Consider the following 18,740-nt stretch of genomic DNA (forward strand, 5'->3'; position numbering starts at 1 on the left):
TACCGAAATTGGTTTTTTTTCAGAATTAACCATCCGTTAAGTTGTGAAATTGCAAGTACATTAATGGTTTACCTGCTTAAAGTTTTACTCTCCTGATTAATTTTGTTGTTAGCAGGATTTTTTGGGGACGGCAGACCACTCAACTCTCCTGATAATGGCGGGAGTTTCTCGATAAAAATGCAATTTCTCCGGATATTTCGGATAAACCGATATGCATCATCATAATGTTTACTATTGACATTGATAAAAGCACTTCACATCGATCCGTAAGATGTTTATAATCATGCGTTGTTTAATGAAACAATAAGTTAGCACGCCATATACCCATGTTAAATACAGTATTAAAATACAGATATCTTTAAATTTTACCCAGCGCCCTCTATGATTTTTAATGTATTATAGCGCCATCTATAGTTTCATAAAAACCTTCCGATATTTTAATTTTCCAGCCGATTATCGGTATTGTATTTATTTCCAAAGTATCATATGAATATTTGGTAATACAACATCACATGTGTTTCAGTACTAACTCTTAACCTAACCTTACATGATACAGGCACATGTGATATAAATAAGATGCTTTATTACCAAATATTCCTATGATACTTCGGAAATGGATAGTATGTGGAGATACAGCACTGGGAATCGGGTGCATTTTACAATTTTTACAAAATCAAAACTTATGTTTAATGCCCTACCAGATTATGACAGACAATACAAACACTAAATATAATACAAACTTTTTGTAAACACTACAATGCCATGAGAGAATAAATCATTGACTTATTCCCATAATACACGTTAAATTAAAAAAAAAACTTTAATACCTCATTCACACCCACGCACTCACCTACAAAACAACCCAATTAATTTTTGGATAAATAAAGAAAGAAATCGTAAACGATCGAATCAGACAATGGAAATGCATTGTCGTTGTAATTGATTACAACATACGCGAGTTCATGGTCAATAATCATGATAAAAACATGATACGTTTAGGATACAAGTAACCTTATATAAGAAAAATAAACAGTATAAAAAATAATAAATAAATAAATAATAGGCCTAACATTAACTAGTATTATGTTCTAACTATTAATTCCTTAAACTATTTAAAATTAAACTAAATTAAAGTGTACGCCTACTGAACTCAGTGAGAACACTCATAATTATTGGCACACATGGTGATGCATTCATAATGCAGCATAAATATAAACAATACAACATAACATTACAAAAAAACTAAAATAAAAGTAAAAATAAACAAGGACATTAAATATGTAAATTTGTTACATAATATAATAAATAACAAGTTATAATTAGAAAGCTGACTTTTGAAATGCGTTTCTTTATTATTTATGGATATGGATTAAATTTCTTTATTAGGCTCAATCAATCATCAATCAATAGTGTGTTACAAATGGTATCAATATTATCGACAGATAAGAAAAACAACATGTGTAGTACAATTATGTATGCATGTTATTACGGTGAATACACTTTCTGCACAACCTATTTGATACAGTGATATCTACGAAATATATTATCGATTAATGACCTTCGATCAATGACTTTAGGCCTATTATAGATGTTATATCGTAACGATTATCAATATACATATACGTTTAAATAGTTAGGTTCGCTATAATTAAAAGACAAAACGTTACAGTAATTTACCAGAGAAGACGTATAATGGGATTTAGTATGTTTATTGCTTATACATGTAAGTATACTGTATTATAGTATAATATTATATAGTATAGTTACATATATTATATAAAGATGTGTAGACTTAATTAAAATGAAAATGTGTTAGTTTCAACGATTATACACAATGATATGTGTTAGTGCAAAAATAATAATTTAACATTATAAAAAGTGTCGGTAAACACTAACTCAAATTTGTGCACGCGACTGGGCCAGCCATGTATATGGCCTTGTTTCCCTCCATTTATCTTTACCACTTATCTCATCAAATTATCTTATAAATATGCAATTTGGAAGTAAATTATAAGACTTCCCAGAAATCAAAAAAGGCTATATACATGGCTGCAGTCGCGTGCTCAAGTTATTGTTTACCGACCAACCGACCGACCGACCGAAAAGGTAAGGTAATTAATGTCGTGATAATATATCGATATAATAAAACAATAGCGTAAGACAGCCAGTGACAGGTTCGATTGAATATAACGATTACCACATTACGCAATTTGCTCCCGAAGATACGACACTAATGTTAGAGCTTCTTCTTCAGTCTTCGAGATGTTGTAATACAATCATTAAAAATGACTGATATATTATGTTTTTGTATTTTAGTTCTCATCTGGATCGGGTCTACTAACTCACGTAAGTTTTATATTATTTATATTGTATTTAAATTAATTGTCTTTGTTATTCAATATGGGCCGGGGTGCCCTGAACTAACTCCTTTATTTTGTCGTTTTCTTTTTTGATGTCCCGTATTTGTAAATAACATGTATTTTTATATTAATTATGTTGAAGAGATATATTTTTACCTACATTTTTATACGTACAATGTTTATATATTTTCATATTTTTGTTAAACTTCAATTTTTAAATGTTTTATTGGAGATTGCAATAAACTTTCCTCGTATCGTATCGTATCCTTATTCCTGACTATTATATTTGACCTGACTAGTTGGACTAAGTTCTCTTTCAATGCCTCCTCGCTGTGTTTTATTCTTGCACACATTATATAGCATTGGTGTAATAATGTGAATGTAATAGTGAATAAAACATATATTTTAAACATTAGTGAACCTGTACTGAAATTGACTGAAATGGTAATCGGATATCTAGAGAAATTGAGTTCTTGTTTGCTTTGGTATTAACCATCAAACTTTATGTGATAAAAAAATGTCATGTGCTCATATATGGACATGATGATATCATATCACTACCATAAGCATATCATTTGGGTACATCGCATTTTTTTGGTCACATAAAGTTTGATAGTGTAGACAGAGCTTATTATTCTTGTAAAGATCTTCTTTGATGGTTATTTTGATTGTGTTATAGAGAGTATAACGATGTCGGGTGGCAATTACTATTATGAGGGACGGCTGGAGATATGGTGGTACACATCTGGATGCTGGATTTTTTGTGAAGATAGATGGGAATGGGGAACTGTATGCGACGATGCATTTGACATGAACGACGCGAACGTTGCGTGTCGCTCAATGGGTTACGTTGGAGCTTCGCATGTGTGGGGTTCTGCACATTTTGGCGCTGGGGGTGGTCCTATTTGGTTAGATGATGTCAACTGTGTTGGTAATGAGAGCGCCCTCTGGCACTGCTCTACACCAGGATGGGGGAATCATAACTGCGGTCATGGAGAGGATGTGGGGGTTACTTGTGGTAAGCTTCTTCCCACTTTTTTTATTTCAATATAATTATATATAATTAATATATACTAATTTATTCGTACCAAAGATGGGTAATTTTTATCGCTGTTTTATACTGTTTTGTGTTCATGGAGAGGGAGTGGGGGGGGGTTCGTTTATTATACTCTTTTTTAATTAATTATTTATTTTACTTTTTTATTAAAGCTTATTTAGTGAGGGTGACCCTAAACAGCATATGCTGACAATCAAGGGACTCTTGAACATTATAAAAAACATATATGGAAAAAGAAAAACGGATGAACTATGTTATATATTAAAAATATATTATTCTGTTATTGATTATAGTTACATGCATAGTTAACATGATGAGATCGATTAGTTCATTTTAACGAAGTAAAGAGAAACTTATAACGTATAATTCTTAGACGGTAAACACGAAAAACTCTCTCTTCTAGTGAACAAAATATGGATCAAAAGTATAGTTACCGTAGTAGAAATAGAAGTAAAAAGGCGGCAGTTTCATCAACATATTATTATGTTGTATTTGTTATAACTGTACTGACAGACACCATCAGAGGACATTGTAAAAGTTCATTATTTAAGAATTACTATTTATGTGTAATGTTACTAACACAACCTGCCACTCTCTTTGAAACGAAAAAGGTATAACCATTGAAATTCTAAAATTGTAGAAGTTATACAACATGCAACACTTTCCATAATTTTGTCTTTCTCCATGCAGGTCTACGGTATTTTATAGCTTACTGTGGATTATTGAGGCATAATATTACTTAGAAATAAGTCATAAAAATAATAAAATTGATTTACTTATTGTAAAAAAGTGTTATTAATATTAATGCATGTGGCGGGGCGTTTATTTATTTCCTCGAATAAACGCCCCCGACACATGCATTAATAACACAATAAAAAAGTAAATTTAACTTTAAGATATTAAAAATGCAAAACGTGTGGCTTGTAAGTAAATTCATTCATAAGTATTATGCTTACATATTTGTGTTATTGTAAGTGCATATTAATAATTAAAATCATTCGTCTTTTATTTTACCAATACTCAATATATGAAAATACGATATTAAAATAAATCTGTCATAACACTTTAACAATAAAAATTTCCCACTAAACAATCAAATATCCCGTTAATATACCGGTAATATCTCCATCAAATGTTCTTGTTTATTGTGTACTTTTTAAACATTTAATTTAAACATTACTTCCAGATATTGACCATTGCAGTTATCTGTCACCATGCCAAAATGGCGGTGCGTGTACAGATGGCGTAGGAACATACACTTGCTCTTGTGTACCTGGGTACTCTGGCACTAATTGTGAAACTAGTAAGTATTTTACCAAACACTTTTAAAAACCGAACATTCCTGTTTTTTACTGTAGTCAACTAAATGTAAATAAAGTAATTGGACGACCTGCCAAATCTGTACGTGTTTCCGTTCTTCAAAATAAGCCCACTGTGGGCCTATTCAAAGGAGGGTGTTATACACAGTCGTAGGTAACGTGAATGTCACACTGTGGCGGAATTGGCGCGGGTTTGCAGACAATTATCATTTCTTTTTCAATGTCTGCTGAGCGTACAGTATATCGACCGCTAATATGCCGATATGCATAGAAACTTTAGTTGAGGCTTATTGGCTAATTATAGAAGATCGTTTGCGAAAACGTCAAATATCTATTATTAGCGGAGAACCGCAATCCAGTCAATAATTTGTTTTGGTATAATTGAACATTATTTCTATGATTATTATTGTGTATGATATCCAATACACTAATTATATAATTTGGTATAAACAAATGTAGAGGGAGCACGTAGAAAAGCCGTACCATTTATGTTATTTTAAGAAATTTTAACTAAATTTGTCTATGCGCACATTTTTATTTTTAATATTTTTACCTTTGACATTGAATTTAACTGAGATATAATAATAATGTGATTTCACAAAATGGCGTATAAATGACTTCAAGAATGAGTAATCACGCTGAAAAGCTTATTTTTAGAAGATTTTATTATTTGAAAGATATTGTGAAAATTTGATGATCATTGCAAGTTAAGTTTTTGAGATATCTGTTACACAAAATCTGTACAGAAAGAAATAAAGGAGGAGAATAATAATAATAACAATAACAGCAGGTGATCTTTTCATTCTGAAAGATCACGTAACTAACAATTAACATAAAATTTGATGTTTTCTCATCCTGTTAATCAATACTAATGTAAAAGAGCACATACATCATTTCATCGATACCAAATAAATGCAAACTTTTCCAAACTATGATATCGATGGTTTTACAAGTAATCAAATTATTTGATCAGTAAAGTTATTTTATTTCATTATACTTTTGACTAACATAATACTCTAATTAATCAAATCAGACAGGTGAAATGTTACGCTGACCTTAAATAAAATAAATGGTTAAAGCCTTTAAAAATTCATTTCGCAAACATTTGTCAGAGTAATATGCAATATTCATTCATGATTTGATATGCTTCTTTATGTTGGCTATATACTTTTGGTATATAAATACTCGGATAACTGAGAATACCTATTTATGTACTAGCCTGTCTGTGCACCTTAACTGGTAAACAAAATGCAATTATGTGGTTTTTGTCTAGATTTGGTAGTTTTTTAAAGTTTACGGATTGTTTCCATTGGTCTTTCACAGGCGCCTTGAGCACTTTGGTGGATAAGCGTCTAATAAATCTTACTATATTATTGGTTATCACTTTTTTCATCCCCATTGCAATCAGAACATAGTAGTATTCAGAATATGTACATACCAACCCATAGTGAATAGATAAATCTGGAACACATGTCCATGATTTTCTGGACTATCCGAACACTAGCCTGTGCACCAACAGGGCATATGCATTGCTATCATTAAAATGATTCTAAATGAGATGATTTCTCTTCCAGACACTATTCTGTGAAGAGTTTGGTCATTGCCTAGTTCTGCAAAACAGTTTTGATTATCTCTATATGTGACCACCAGGATTTGACAACCAGGATTGATTCATGACTCCTCTTTCGAAAAAAAGAATAGACTTAATCATTTACAGTGAACACAATCATTCCAAGCAGTGCTTTTTTATATTAGTTGGCATTGACTTGGTTCTATTAGTCTCTGACCCTTGCCACTGCCAATAATGATTTTTGATGTTCATTCATTTTATACTTTAGTCTATTGTTTTCTAATATTATGTAATGTTTTGTTATGAATAAGCTTGAATTGTAAAGAAAATATTTAGGTGTTTACGTTCGTTAGACGCATAAAGAAGAGAGTCAGAGTTTATTCTCCTGACATCATATTGCTAACTTTGAACAGTATACTGTATATGCAACTTTCGGAAAGATGGACCTTATTATAAACAAGTTTTGTAATACAGTATGCATAGGGAAATTTGCTTAAGAAGATAATATCTTATATTAGTTGTACAGAAAAACTATCTGTGGCTATCAACCATATTGAGGCTCATACTAACGATATGTCCTTGATAGAAACCGGCAATATTTTCCTAATCTTTTAAAAAGGGAAATAAATCCTGGTGGTCCCTTATGAAAGGTAATCAAACATTTGAAACATACAGTATTTGCAGAACTTGATAATAAAAAAACAAAATTATTCTTAGAAACAATTATACAAGCTTCAACATTTCTTGTGTCCTCTCTACGGTTTATAAACCATACAGTGACGAATCCAAGATCATTTAATAGAAAGAGATGTGGAGTCCTAGAAATTGTGAATTGAATTGGTGAAGTTAACCTACTGTTTCATTGTCGAAAATAAAGGTGGGGGATGGGGTGGGCTGGGCTGGGCCACTTGGATCTGCCTATGCTCTATCCTGTGGATGAACTGCTATTCTCTAATTCTGATGAATAGTAGTTTATTGCCCAAAAACGAATATTGTAGCCCTAATAAATGCAAATGTGTTGTGACAAATCATTAAAGGTCAGCGTAACATTTTAACAGTCATAATATTAATTTTATTATTTATTTTACAGTATTATAATACATTTAAAATAATGCGCACTAGGAAAAAATATCAGAAATACCATATTACTTTACTGATTAAATAATGTGATTACATTTATGACTATCGATCTCATAGTTTGGCTAACTTTGCATTATTTAGTATATCACTTGTTAAAATGTTGGCCTTTGACCTATGTCAACTGGTTTAATGATGAATGTGCTCTTTTGATTGTATATGATTGATTGATGTCCTAACAGAATGAAAAACAGTTAGTTAGTTTTTATTTGGTTTTATAGGCAAATGTTGTGATTGATCAATATTGACATTTGACTGAATAGATACCTATGACCATACAACTAGTAATTAACAAAATAATAATTAAATTGAAAAATAAAGCAATTTATGGTCACAAGATAAATGAATTAGTTAATTTCGTTCTCTAAGCAAAACATATATCTTAACTTATAAGCATGATAAATATATTTAGATAGATTATCAATAATTATTGGATCCTTGTGATGACATTAAACGGCAGAATTTAAAAGTAATCTGTGCTTAAAAAGTGACAATCTCTAATAGTTTTCTTTGGAGAACTAATTATTTTGTCTAATGGACATTAAAACATCTGGACATTTTCTTCTATGGACCTTTCTGGGGCAAACTGGTGAACTCAATTGAATTGTGATACTCTGAGGACGATCAAAGTATATTGATCGAAACGTCGAGAAACTCAACAGTTCTTTTCAGAACTAATACACGTGGTGTACCGCAAACTTTATATCAATATTTGATTTCGCCATGCAAACCTTCAAACAATATATGATACTAAGGTTGATTCATCAATTATAGATCTATATCAATACATTACAGTATGTTTAATATTTGATACGATTGTTATCCATTTAGATTCTTGCACGAGTAAGCTTGGAGTTGAAGATGGCACAATACCTTCACAAGACCTGTCATCTTCTAGTTATTTCGACAATAGGTACAGACCTGAACGTGGAAGATTAAATACACAAACTGACAGTGAAGGCGATGGTGCCTGGTGTTCAGTTGACAACAATCCAAACCAATGGATACAGGTTGACTTTGGTGTTCTGAAACAAATAACCGGCGTCATCACACAAGGTCGAAGTGATAGAGATAAATATGTGACGACGTATGGAGTTCTTTATAGCGTTGATGGCACCAACTTTGTAGATATAACTGATGACAATGATGCAGTGATTGTAAGTTATTTACTTTATACAATTTTAACAATGCAGCAGAAAGTGGCAATCCTTATATTGTCACTGAACTACGTCACCACTACTAGTACATTTCTACTACAGGTTAGGTAAAGAAATAATTATTGAGTGATAACAAAATTGCCAAACAACTCGTATTCTTCTGTTTGGTATCTGACAGGCATCATTACCGTAATTCAACAATACATTTCAAATGGTTAACGCATGATTCATGTATGCATTCACCTTTATTGTCAAGCAACAAGGCCATACACATGGCTGCAGTCGCGTGCGTAAATTTGAGTTAGTGTTTACCGACCGACCGACAAACCGACCAGCTGACCGACAGACCGACCAACCAACCGACCGACAAAGTGAAACTAAAAATAAATATCAAAAAAATATGGAAAAACACTATCAAACTTTGTGTGACAAACAATGTTGCGTGCCCACATATGGACACAATGTTGTCATACCACTACCACATTATGACGCTATTTTTTCAAACTTATAGTCTACACTAATTTTGTTTTTATCTAAATGAATTACGTTTTCTTAAAGATTTTCAGTGGCAATTCAGATAGAAACACTGAAGTTACGAATATGCTACCGTCTGCCGTAAATGCTCAATACGTTCGTATAAATCCAATTACTTGGCGAAGTCACATATGTCTCAGATTTGAAATTATTGGATGCGATGGTAAGTCATAAGTACAATATTAAGAAGCTTTCGGATTGCGATGAAGTATGATGTCAGTTTATTTATTGTGCGCATGGTTTGGCATTTTTTTTAAATCGGTGTCAGACACTATATTCTATATTATGTATCACAAACAATGCGCAATTTGTGTGTGTACGGTAAATCGTCATTGCCGCGAAATACTTTCTGCAGTACCTTTGAATGTTGCACGCAGCGTTAAGTTCTGTTTGCACTATCAAACGTTATGTATATATATACAGACATGTATGTAGACAGAGTTTTATATGTTACAAAATATTAGTAAACGTTCATATAATAAGTCGCGTACGATATTTGCAATAATAATACTATTTCGCTTCGTTGAGTAGGAACCAGCTTAGGAAAACCAGAGATGCATTATGAAGTTTAAAAAGCAAAATTTACTTTATCTGATGATTTGAATGTTTATAATGAACAGCTGTGGCTACTACTGTTGCTAGCACTACTACTATTCCTACAACGACTGCAGCAACCACTGCTACAACTACTGCTCCTACAACCACTGCTACAACTACTGCTCCTACAACCGCAACCGAAGAATCAACCACAAGCCAACTAACACAAGAACCAAGTAAGTGTGTATACAAGAATCAATGTGTCGAAGCAAACTTACTTTAGCTGAAATATGTAGACCAACTATAATTTTAAATCACAAAATTAATTGCATCTCCATTTGATAAATAAAGTAAAATATACATAAAAAATATAAACATAAATTGGCAAATAGTGATTGTCAGAATGATTTTGTTTTAGATTTATGCGATGAACCGTTGGGTATGGAATCGAGGAAAATACCAGACGAGTTTATACAGGCATCATCTTTCAGAACAGGAGCCATCGAGCAGTATGCTCGAATGAATGAAAGCGGATGGCGACCACAAAACTCTGATGCAAATCCATGGATCCAAGTAAAATTGGATAACTGGATTAAACCGGTTACTGGAGTAATTACAAGAGGGAGAAACAATGGAAACAGATGGGTCACTAGCTTCGAGGTTTTGTTGAGTATGAATGGGAATGATTGGGAAGCCATTTTAGACATTCACGGAAATCCAAAGGTGTGGACAACTATATGCGTTAATTAATAATCAGATAATAAATTTCTAGAGGTCTAAAGGAACAGCACATTTTCCAAATTGTACAAAGCATTCATTTGTTTTATAAAACACCGACTTGTTGTTATTTATCAACACAAGCCAGTTTCTATTTTTAGTTTAAGGCGGAACTCGATTGTGGACGCGAAAAGATTTTCACCTCAAATTGTTCATTGAACATAGAATCTCTGAATGTCAATTTTCTGTTAAAAAGATATTACAAACCTCATTCCCGATACTGTATCTAGATTCCTCCAGTAGCCTAGGATAAACTACGAATTTCACAATGTACCAAAAAACATATTTGCATTAACAGGTGTTTGTGGGTAACAGTGACAGTGATACTGCAGTAACTAACATATTTCCAACATTGGCTCTAACACGATACGTGAAATTTCATCAATTCACTGGAAATGACTTCGGCATATCCTTGCGTTTTGAGGTTCTTGGATGTGACAGTAAGTAGTAATTAAGTTTGCTTGTTAATAGTATTTTATCTTAAAAAAGAATATCATATATTTTATATATTCTCAAAAAAAAAAATATATTTTATATATGTTTAGGCCTACATGCCTTGAACTAATCTTCATAGAACGGATTTAAGCTGATCCGAATCAGAGTTACAACCGACATAAGTAAAGTGGTCCTGTAACTGGTTATAACTCTCTTACATCCCTCTCGTTAAATCGGTAAAACATCTGATGATGTGGACCACCTCCGACTGATTTCAGATATACATTCGAACTAACATTACTTCACACACGTAACAAGTTAAATCAATCGATTGTTTTAACTCAGATAGAGACGTGTGAACAGCCATTGTAACGCATATATAATAAATGAAAAACTGAATACTATTTAAAAAAAACGTTTATGGTAAAGATCAGATAAATTAGGCCTAGGAATTTGCAAATTCCTGCATTGCTAATGGTTTCCAATGTAATCTGAAGAAGCAAACTCTCAATAGGCCACGTAAGGTTAGGATATAGTATAGGTAAATGTGTAGAACATTTGGAAACACATTGTTACTGTGGATATTAAAGCTCTAGGCCTACTCCATTTCTTGTACAGATTCACAATGGATGAAGTCTGAAGAAACCATATATGGTAATATGGGCCTTAGTGCTCCGTGGGATGTGGCATCTGCGGAATGTCAATCGCTAGGCGGTACTCTACCGGAAGGCAACGAGATCGACATGTTTAGGCACTTAGACGCATACTTTACACAGGACATGCCTGCTATATGGGGCAGCCACTTGTCACAAGTGACATAAAGTTGTGTATATATTTTGCAAGTCATTCTTACTTTTCCTTTTGTTTTCACTATTTGAACTTTTCTTTTGTTTTAGGAAGCTATTGTGTGAAGCCAGTGGAGCAGAGTTTTGTGTTGCAGAGAAGGATTGTGTGGTGTTTGCTGATTGGAGGAGAGGTATAAGGGTTAAGTTAGTGTGTGAGTTGCTGATTGGTGGAGAAGGATAAGGTGGTGATATGTGGATAATTGAGGGAATTTTGAGGTAGATGGAAATTGAGAGGAGACAGAGAAGGAGGGCTATGTTATGTTAAGCCAGAAAGGGATAGGTGAATATTGATATGAGAAACTAAGACGTACAGGAGAAGAAGTAATTGAATTATGGTGATATAGAGCTGAAGCAGAAAGGAAATAAAGAGATATACATGAAGTTAATAAATTGTGAGTTGGAGATAATTATGGTGATATAGAGCTGAAGCAGAAAGGAAATAAAGTGATATACATGAAGTTAATAAATTGTGAGTTGGAAGTAATACTATAAGGCTGTACTTAAATGTAGAACTGTTAATTGTTGAGATTACTGAGGATTAATTTAAATTGTGAATGTACATTGACGGAAGAAATAACTGTTGGAAACAGCAGACGTTGTTGCATGTAAAGAATTGTTTGGAAATATTGAAGAGTAACTGGATTGATACTGATATTATTTTACGTGGAAAGGAGAAAGAAATAATTGGTCGGGGAGCGGATTGCAGTGCAGAACGACATCAAGAAACAATTTAACTTTATATTTGATTTATTTATATGTCAGAAAATAGGAAGAATTATAATTGATAATACAAGCAGAACGGGAGCAGAGGCGTGGGAGTTGTTTATTTGCAGAATCGCTTTAACTTTTATCTTTCTAATTTGTTTTGTGTCAGCGTAGGAGAGAAGGCAAGAAGGAACGATATTGTGGACATTTATTATTGTTTAATTATTCATCTTGTGATATTATTGTATTTGAAAGGGGGGGTTTCGGGGATTTATTTAAAAATAAGAAGATTGTTGATATTTGGTTTGGGAGGATTGGGAAATTTGGGGAATTGCATAAAGTTTGTGGGGAATAGGAACACGGTATCATTGTTTGAGAATTGGTTGGGTTTTTTTTGTGGGTTTTTTTTTGGGGGGTTTGAATTATAAAAGAAAGAATTGGTTGTCGAAGATTATTATTAAATTTTACTTTTTACATTTATATGTGTACAGTTGTGGCTATTTACCGTTGTTCACCGTTGGTTACCAGCAATTACATGTCCGAAAGAGCCGTAATTGCGGCTGTGTGACATTTATGGGGGCTCGTCCGGGAAACTTTGTAACCTAGCGTGAACATTGGTAGATGAAACAATTGTACGTGATTCTTGGATTGTCTATTTGCCATATTATTGGCATACTGTATACTTATATTGGATACTTATATATATATATATATATTTTTTTTTTTTTTTTTCTTAAGAAATGGATCTCACTAAAATTGTTGACGCAGGAAAAGCGTTGGGGTTAGATGGAGTGGAATTAAGAGAGTTTGTGGAAAAGAGAGAGGAAGCTGCCAGAGAGAGAGAAGAGAGAGCACTAGAGAGAGAAGAGAGAAACAGGGAGAGAGAAGAAAAACAGCGAAACAGGGACAGGGAGAGAGAAGAAATGGAGCGAAACAGAGACAGAGAGAGAGAGGCACTAGAGAAGGAAGAGAGAGAGAGAAGAGAGGCACTAGAGAAGGAAGAGAGAGAGAGAAGAGAGGTATTAGAGAGGGACGAAGCAGAGAGAAAAAGAGCGAGTGAAGAAAAAGAGAGAGAAAACGAACAGGCCTATCTTATAGAAATGCGAAGGTTAGAAATCCAATTAGAACAAGAAAAGAATCGGGCACGGCCGGGTGGTAGAGTATTACCCAATCCTGAGTCACGGGTTAAGGCCAGTAAACCTAAATTACCCCCTTTCCATGATCGAACAGATGACCTAGATGCCTATCTGAAAAGGTTTGAACGGTATGCGACTAGTCAGGAGTGGAAAGAAATTGAGTGGCCGGTTAACTTAAGTGCCCTACTAACTGGGAAGGCTCTCGAGGTTTATTCCAGGTTGTCGTCAGCTGAAGCTAACGATTACAAACTGTTGAAATTGGCTCTTCTAAAACGGTTTCAGTTAACCGCCGATGGATTTCGACATAAGTTACGAACAGCTAAGCCCGAATACGGAGAAAGCGGCCCGCAATTTGCTGCGAGGATAAGCAATTATCTTGATAGGTGGATTGACCTAGCAGAGGGGGAAAAAACCTTTCAGGGGTTAAAAGATTTATTGCTGCGAGAGCAGTTTACCGATGGGTGTGGGAAGGACCTAGCTCTGTTCCTAAGGGAACGTCAACCGAAAACGATACAAGCGATGGCTGAAATTGCGGAGCAATATTTGGAAGCTCGTGGGGGATTATTTGGTAAACCAATAGAGTTTAAACAAAAAGAGCCAAATTCTCCTCAACTCTCCTCTAATAATGTTCCCAGTACATCCTCATCACAAAGCCCTTCTAGTTTCCGTAGTCCAACTTGTTTTATATGTCATCGTGTAGGTCACCTAGCTAGAAATTGCAGAGCCTCAACTATGCATAAGCCAAACTCTCCTCCAAAATGTTACCGATGCTTAAAAACAGGACATATTGCCAGAAATTGTAGACAGGACGCCAACAGTTGCGCTGGGTTGTCTACTTCACCACAAACAGAGTCTGATTGCCAGAAATGTACAAAACAACACGAATGTAAAGCCAAAGAAGAAATTCCCGATGTGGGTGCCAGTATGGTTACGAAAATGTCAGAGTCTTTAAATCAATGTTGTATCAATAATGATGGTGATAAGGTCACTCTTCAATGTGGGCACTGTCTTCCAATTATGACAGCGGCTCTAAATAATTCAATTAGTAAAATGCCCGTTTATACAGGTTGTGTTGGGTCACGCTGCGTCTCTGTTCTTCGTGACAGTGGCTGTAGTGGGGTGGTTGTGAAGAAAGATCTTATATCAGCCGAACAACTTACTGGTAAGGAGAAAACCTGTGTGCTGATTGATGGCACGGTCCGCAACTTACCGGTTGCATTAATACATGTTAATACTCCATTTTTTTCAGGAAAGACGTATGCACTATGTATGAATAACCCTATTTATGACTTGATATTAGGTAATATTGCAGGAGTACGAGCACCAGGAAATCCAGATCCCACATGGACAGAGCGAAATCTTCAAGGATGTTCTGTTGTTACCCGGTCTCAAGCTAACACTATGGATAAACCATTCAGAACACTTAAAACTACAGAAATACACAAGCAAATCATCACAGCGGGAATTATGAAAACCGCCCAGCAACAAGATATCAGCCTTGCAAAATTCAAGGATCTTGCAGAGAAACAAACTACAACTGTGAGTAACAAACAAGCCGAGGCTAGGTTTATTTATCATAAAGACCTATTATATAGGCAATTTTCCTCTCCTAATATTGAACACGGGGATAAGTTTACCCAACTAGTAGTGCCAGCTGACTATCGACGCCAGGTAATGCGCCAAGCCCATGAAACCTTATTAGGAGGACACCAAGGGGTAAAAAAGACGACAGATAAAGTGTTGACAACATTTTGGTGGCCTGGGGTAACTGCAGATATTACTCGATATTGTCGATCCTGTGACATTTGTCAGAGAACTGTACAAAAAGGTAGAGTTACGAAAGTGCCTCTAGGAAGCATGCCTTTGATCGAGGTGCCGTTTGAACGGATTGCCGTTGATATAGTTGGTCCCATTTTCCCCATGTCTAAAGGTCGTAATCGTTATATACTCACAATAATAGATTTTGCTACTCGTTATCCAGAGGCAGTGCCTCTACCAAATATTGAAGCTGAACGGGTTGCTGAGGCCTTGGTTGGTGTTTTCTCTAGACTTGGTATCCCGAAAGAAATGCTTACCGATAGGGGATCACAATTTACATCTGAAGTCATGAGGCAAGTTAGTAAGTTGTTGTCTATACGTCAGGTAATGACATCTCCATATCACCCAGCTTGTAATGGTTTGGTCGAACGGTTCAATGGAACACTCAAACAAATGCTGAAACGTATGTGTGCAGAAAGGCCTACTGATTGGGATCGTTACATTGACCCACTACTTTTTGCGGTTAGGGAATCTTCACAAGAAAGTTTAGGGTTTTCTCCTTTTGAACTGTTATATGGCCGTACCGTACGAGGACCCATGTCCATCCTAAGGGAATTGTGGACCGAAGAAATCGAAACACCAGAAACAAAAACCACCTACCAGTACGTTATGGATTTACGGGAACGACTACATGAAACCTGTCAGATGGCTCAGAAGAATCTACAAAAATCTAAGGTCAGGTACAAACAATATTATGACAAAAAGAGTAAGTCCCGGGAATTTGAGGTTGGGGATAAGGTACTACTTTTATTACCCACAGACAAAAACAAACTATTGCTTCAATGGAAAGGTCCTTTTAAGGTTGTAAAGAAATTTGGGTATCTAGACTACCAAATTGACCTTAACGGGAAATTCAAAATATTTCACGCCAATCTCTTGAAAAAGTATTATGAGCGAACCGCAGACATTAGTGCTGCCTTAGGGGTATCCGAGCCTTCTGGTATCCTTGAATTAGCTAGCACCGCTGTTATTGAATGCGAACCTAATGAAACATTTACAAATAACCAAAATTATCATCTATCGAATGAGAATCTTTTACAGCTCCACCCTCTACTAGCAAAAGAAACAACAGCCGACATCCACATCAACGAAAGCCTGGATGATACACTAAAGCATGAGGTGCACCGACTTATCGGAAACTACAAAGATGTACTGACGGATTTACCGGGTAAGACTACACTTGGGCAGCATGAAATCAAGCTGGAAACTGATGATACAATCCGTTCCAAGCCCTATCCACTTCCACATGCGTTGCGAGGTACCATTAAGGATGAGGTAACTATGATGTTAAATCTGGGTGTAGTGGAGCCTTCAGGGGCACCGTTTGCCTCTCCAATAGTATTGGTAAAGAAACCGGATGGGTCAAATCGATTCTGCGTGGATTTTCGGAAACTTAATCAGGTTACAGTTTTTGACGCCGAACCGATTCCGGACCAAGAGGAACTGTTCACAAAGTTGGCCCATGATCATTATTTTACTAAGATAGATTTAAGTAAAGGGTATTGGCAAGTTCCCATGGATGAAGCGTCAAAACCTTTAACAGCCTTTCTAACACCAGATGGTTTGTTTCAATTTAATGTCATGCCGTTCGGCTTAGTCAATGCACCGGCTACTTTCAGTCGTATCATGAGAAAATTACTCAAAGGGATGGATAATACACTTAATTATATTGATGACATTCTAATTCACACAGCTTCTTGGGATCAACATATGAAATGTTTGTCTGAATTGTTTGGACGTCTCCGCAGGGCCAATCTAACTGCTCGACCAAGCAAATGTTTCATTGGTTATGAAACAATCGAGTTTCTTGGCCATGTGGTAGGGAAAGGACATGTTCAACCTCGAGTGGAGAAGATACAAAGCATCTTGTCAGCCAAACAACCAGAAACAAAGAAACAACTCCGGTCATTCCTTGGGATGACCAACTACTATAGAAAGTTCATTCCTAATTACTCTGTGATTGCTTGTCCATTAACCGACAAAACGAAGAATCGGGAACCTAACCGAATATGTTGGGAGAAGGCCCAGGAAAGTGCGTTTGTTAAACTTAAGGAAAAATTAAACAGTACTCCAATTTTATGCCTTCCTAATTTAAACAAAGATTTTATTTTGAGAACAGATGCGTCCGAATATGGAGTGGGAGCGGTTCTAATGCAGCAGTATGGTGACGTGAAGTTTCCCGTGGCGTACGCTAGCAAGAAACTGCTTCCTCGAGAAAAAGCATATTCAGTGATGGAGAAAGAATGCTTAGCCATTGTATGGAGTGTACGAAAATTTGAGTCTTATTTATATGGACGAAACTTCACGTTGGAAACTGATCACCAGCCGCTTGTGTTTATGCACAGAGCGAAATTGTCCAATGGGCGAATTATGAGATGGGCCCTGGCTCTACAACCGTACAAGTTCCGAATAGAGGCGATTAAAGGCAGTGAAAATGTAGGAGCTGATTATTTAAGTCGAGTGTAAATAGGACCCGTCACGGTATGGAGAAAATGTTGATACATTATTCTTTTAGAGGGGAGTAAATGTCACAAGTGACATAAAGTTGTGTATATATTTTGCAAGTCATTCTTACTTTTCCTTTTGTTTTCACTATTTGAACTTTTCTTTTGTTTTAGGAAGCTATTGTGTGAAGCCAGTGGAGCAGAGTTTTGTGTTGCAGAGAAGGATTGTGTGGTGTTTGCTGATTGGAGGAGAGGTATAAGGGTTAAGTTAGTGTGTGAGTTGCTGATTGGTGGAGAAGGATAAGGTGGTGATATGTGGATAATTGAGGGAATTTTGAGGTAGATGGAAATTGAGAGGAGACAGAGAAGGAGGGCTATGTTATGTTAAGCCAGAAAGGGATAGGTGAATATTGATATGAGAAACTAAGACGTACAGGAGAAGAAGTAATTGAATTATGGTGATATAGAGCTGAAGCAGAAAGGAAATAAAGAGATATACATGAAGTTAATAAATTGTGAGTTGGAGATAATTATGGTGATATAGAGCTGAAGCAGAAAGGAAATAAAGTGATATACATGAAGTTAATAAATTGTGAGTTGGAAGTAATACTATAAGGCTGTACTTAAATGTAGAACTGTTAATTGTTGAGATTACTGAGGATTAATTTAAATTGTGAATGTACATTGACGGAAGAAATAACTGTTGGAAACAGCAGACGTTGTTGCATGTAAAGAATTGTTTGGAAATATTGAAGAGTAACTGGATTGATACTGATATTATTTTACGTGGAAAGGAGAAAGAAATAATTGGTCGGGGAGCGGATTGCAGTGCAGAACGACATCAAGAAACAATTTAACTTTATATTTGATTTATTTATATGTCAGAAAATAGGAAGAATTATAATTGAT

The 18,740-nt window shown here is 35.2% G+C and overlaps 2 protein-coding genes across 2 annotated transcripts; both read left to right on the forward strand.

Annotated features, from left to right (window-relative positions):
- The first annotated feature begins 1,676 nt into the window (after positions 1 to 1,676).
- LOC144851044 (lactadherin-like) lies at positions 1,677 to 11,704 on the forward strand. Its single transcript, XM_078708565.1, has 10 exons — positions 1,677 to 1,723; positions 2,317 to 2,346; positions 3,040 to 3,378; positions 4,604 to 4,720; positions 8,275 to 8,600; positions 9,159 to 9,297; positions 9,755 to 9,907; positions 10,090 to 10,394; positions 10,747 to 10,888; positions 11,502 to 11,704. Exons 1-10 carry the CDS (start codon positions 1,693 to 1,695, stop codon positions 11,702 to 11,704), a joined length of 1,785 nt encoding a protein of 594 aa, XP_078564691.1. The 5' UTR covers positions 1,677 to 1,692.
- LOC144849743 (uncharacterized) lies at positions 11,704 to 17,860 on the forward strand. Its single transcript, XM_078706772.1, has 2 exons — positions 11,704 to 11,839; positions 11,886 to 17,860. The coding sequence occupies exon 2, from the start codon at positions 13,174 to 13,176 to the stop codon at positions 17,851 to 17,853; it is 4,680 nt and encodes a 1,559-aa protein (XP_078562898.1). The 5' UTR covers positions 11,704 to 11,839; positions 11,886 to 13,173; the 3' UTR covers positions 17,854 to 17,860.
- Positions 17,861 to 18,740: the final 880 nt, after the last annotated feature.

This window comes from Antedon bifida, chromosome 8 (assembly GCF_963402885.1).
Source record: "Antedon bifida chromosome 8, ecAntBifi1.1, whole genome shotgun sequence".
Classification (NCBI taxonomy): Eukaryota; Metazoa; Echinodermata; class Crinoidea; order Comatulida; family Antedonidae; genus Antedon; species Antedon bifida.

Excerpts from the sequence above, each read along its gene's own strand:
- LOC144851044 (XM_078708565.1), top strand. The coding sequence starts at position 1,693 with ATGGGATTTAGTATGTTTATTGCTTATACAT. Across the intron at positions 4,721-8,274 it reads TGGCACTAATTGTGAAACTA|ATTCTTGCACGAGTAAGCTT; the intron begins GTAAGTATTTTA and ends TTATCCATTTAG. Across the intron at positions 10,395-10,746 it reads ACATTCACGGAAATCCAAAG|GTGTTTGTGGGTAACAGTGA; the intron begins GTGTGGACAACT and ends TTGCATTAACAG.
- LOC144849743 (XM_078706772.1), top strand. The coding sequence starts at position 13,174 with ATGGATCTCACTAAAATTGTTGACGCAGGAAAAGCGTTGGGGTTAGAT.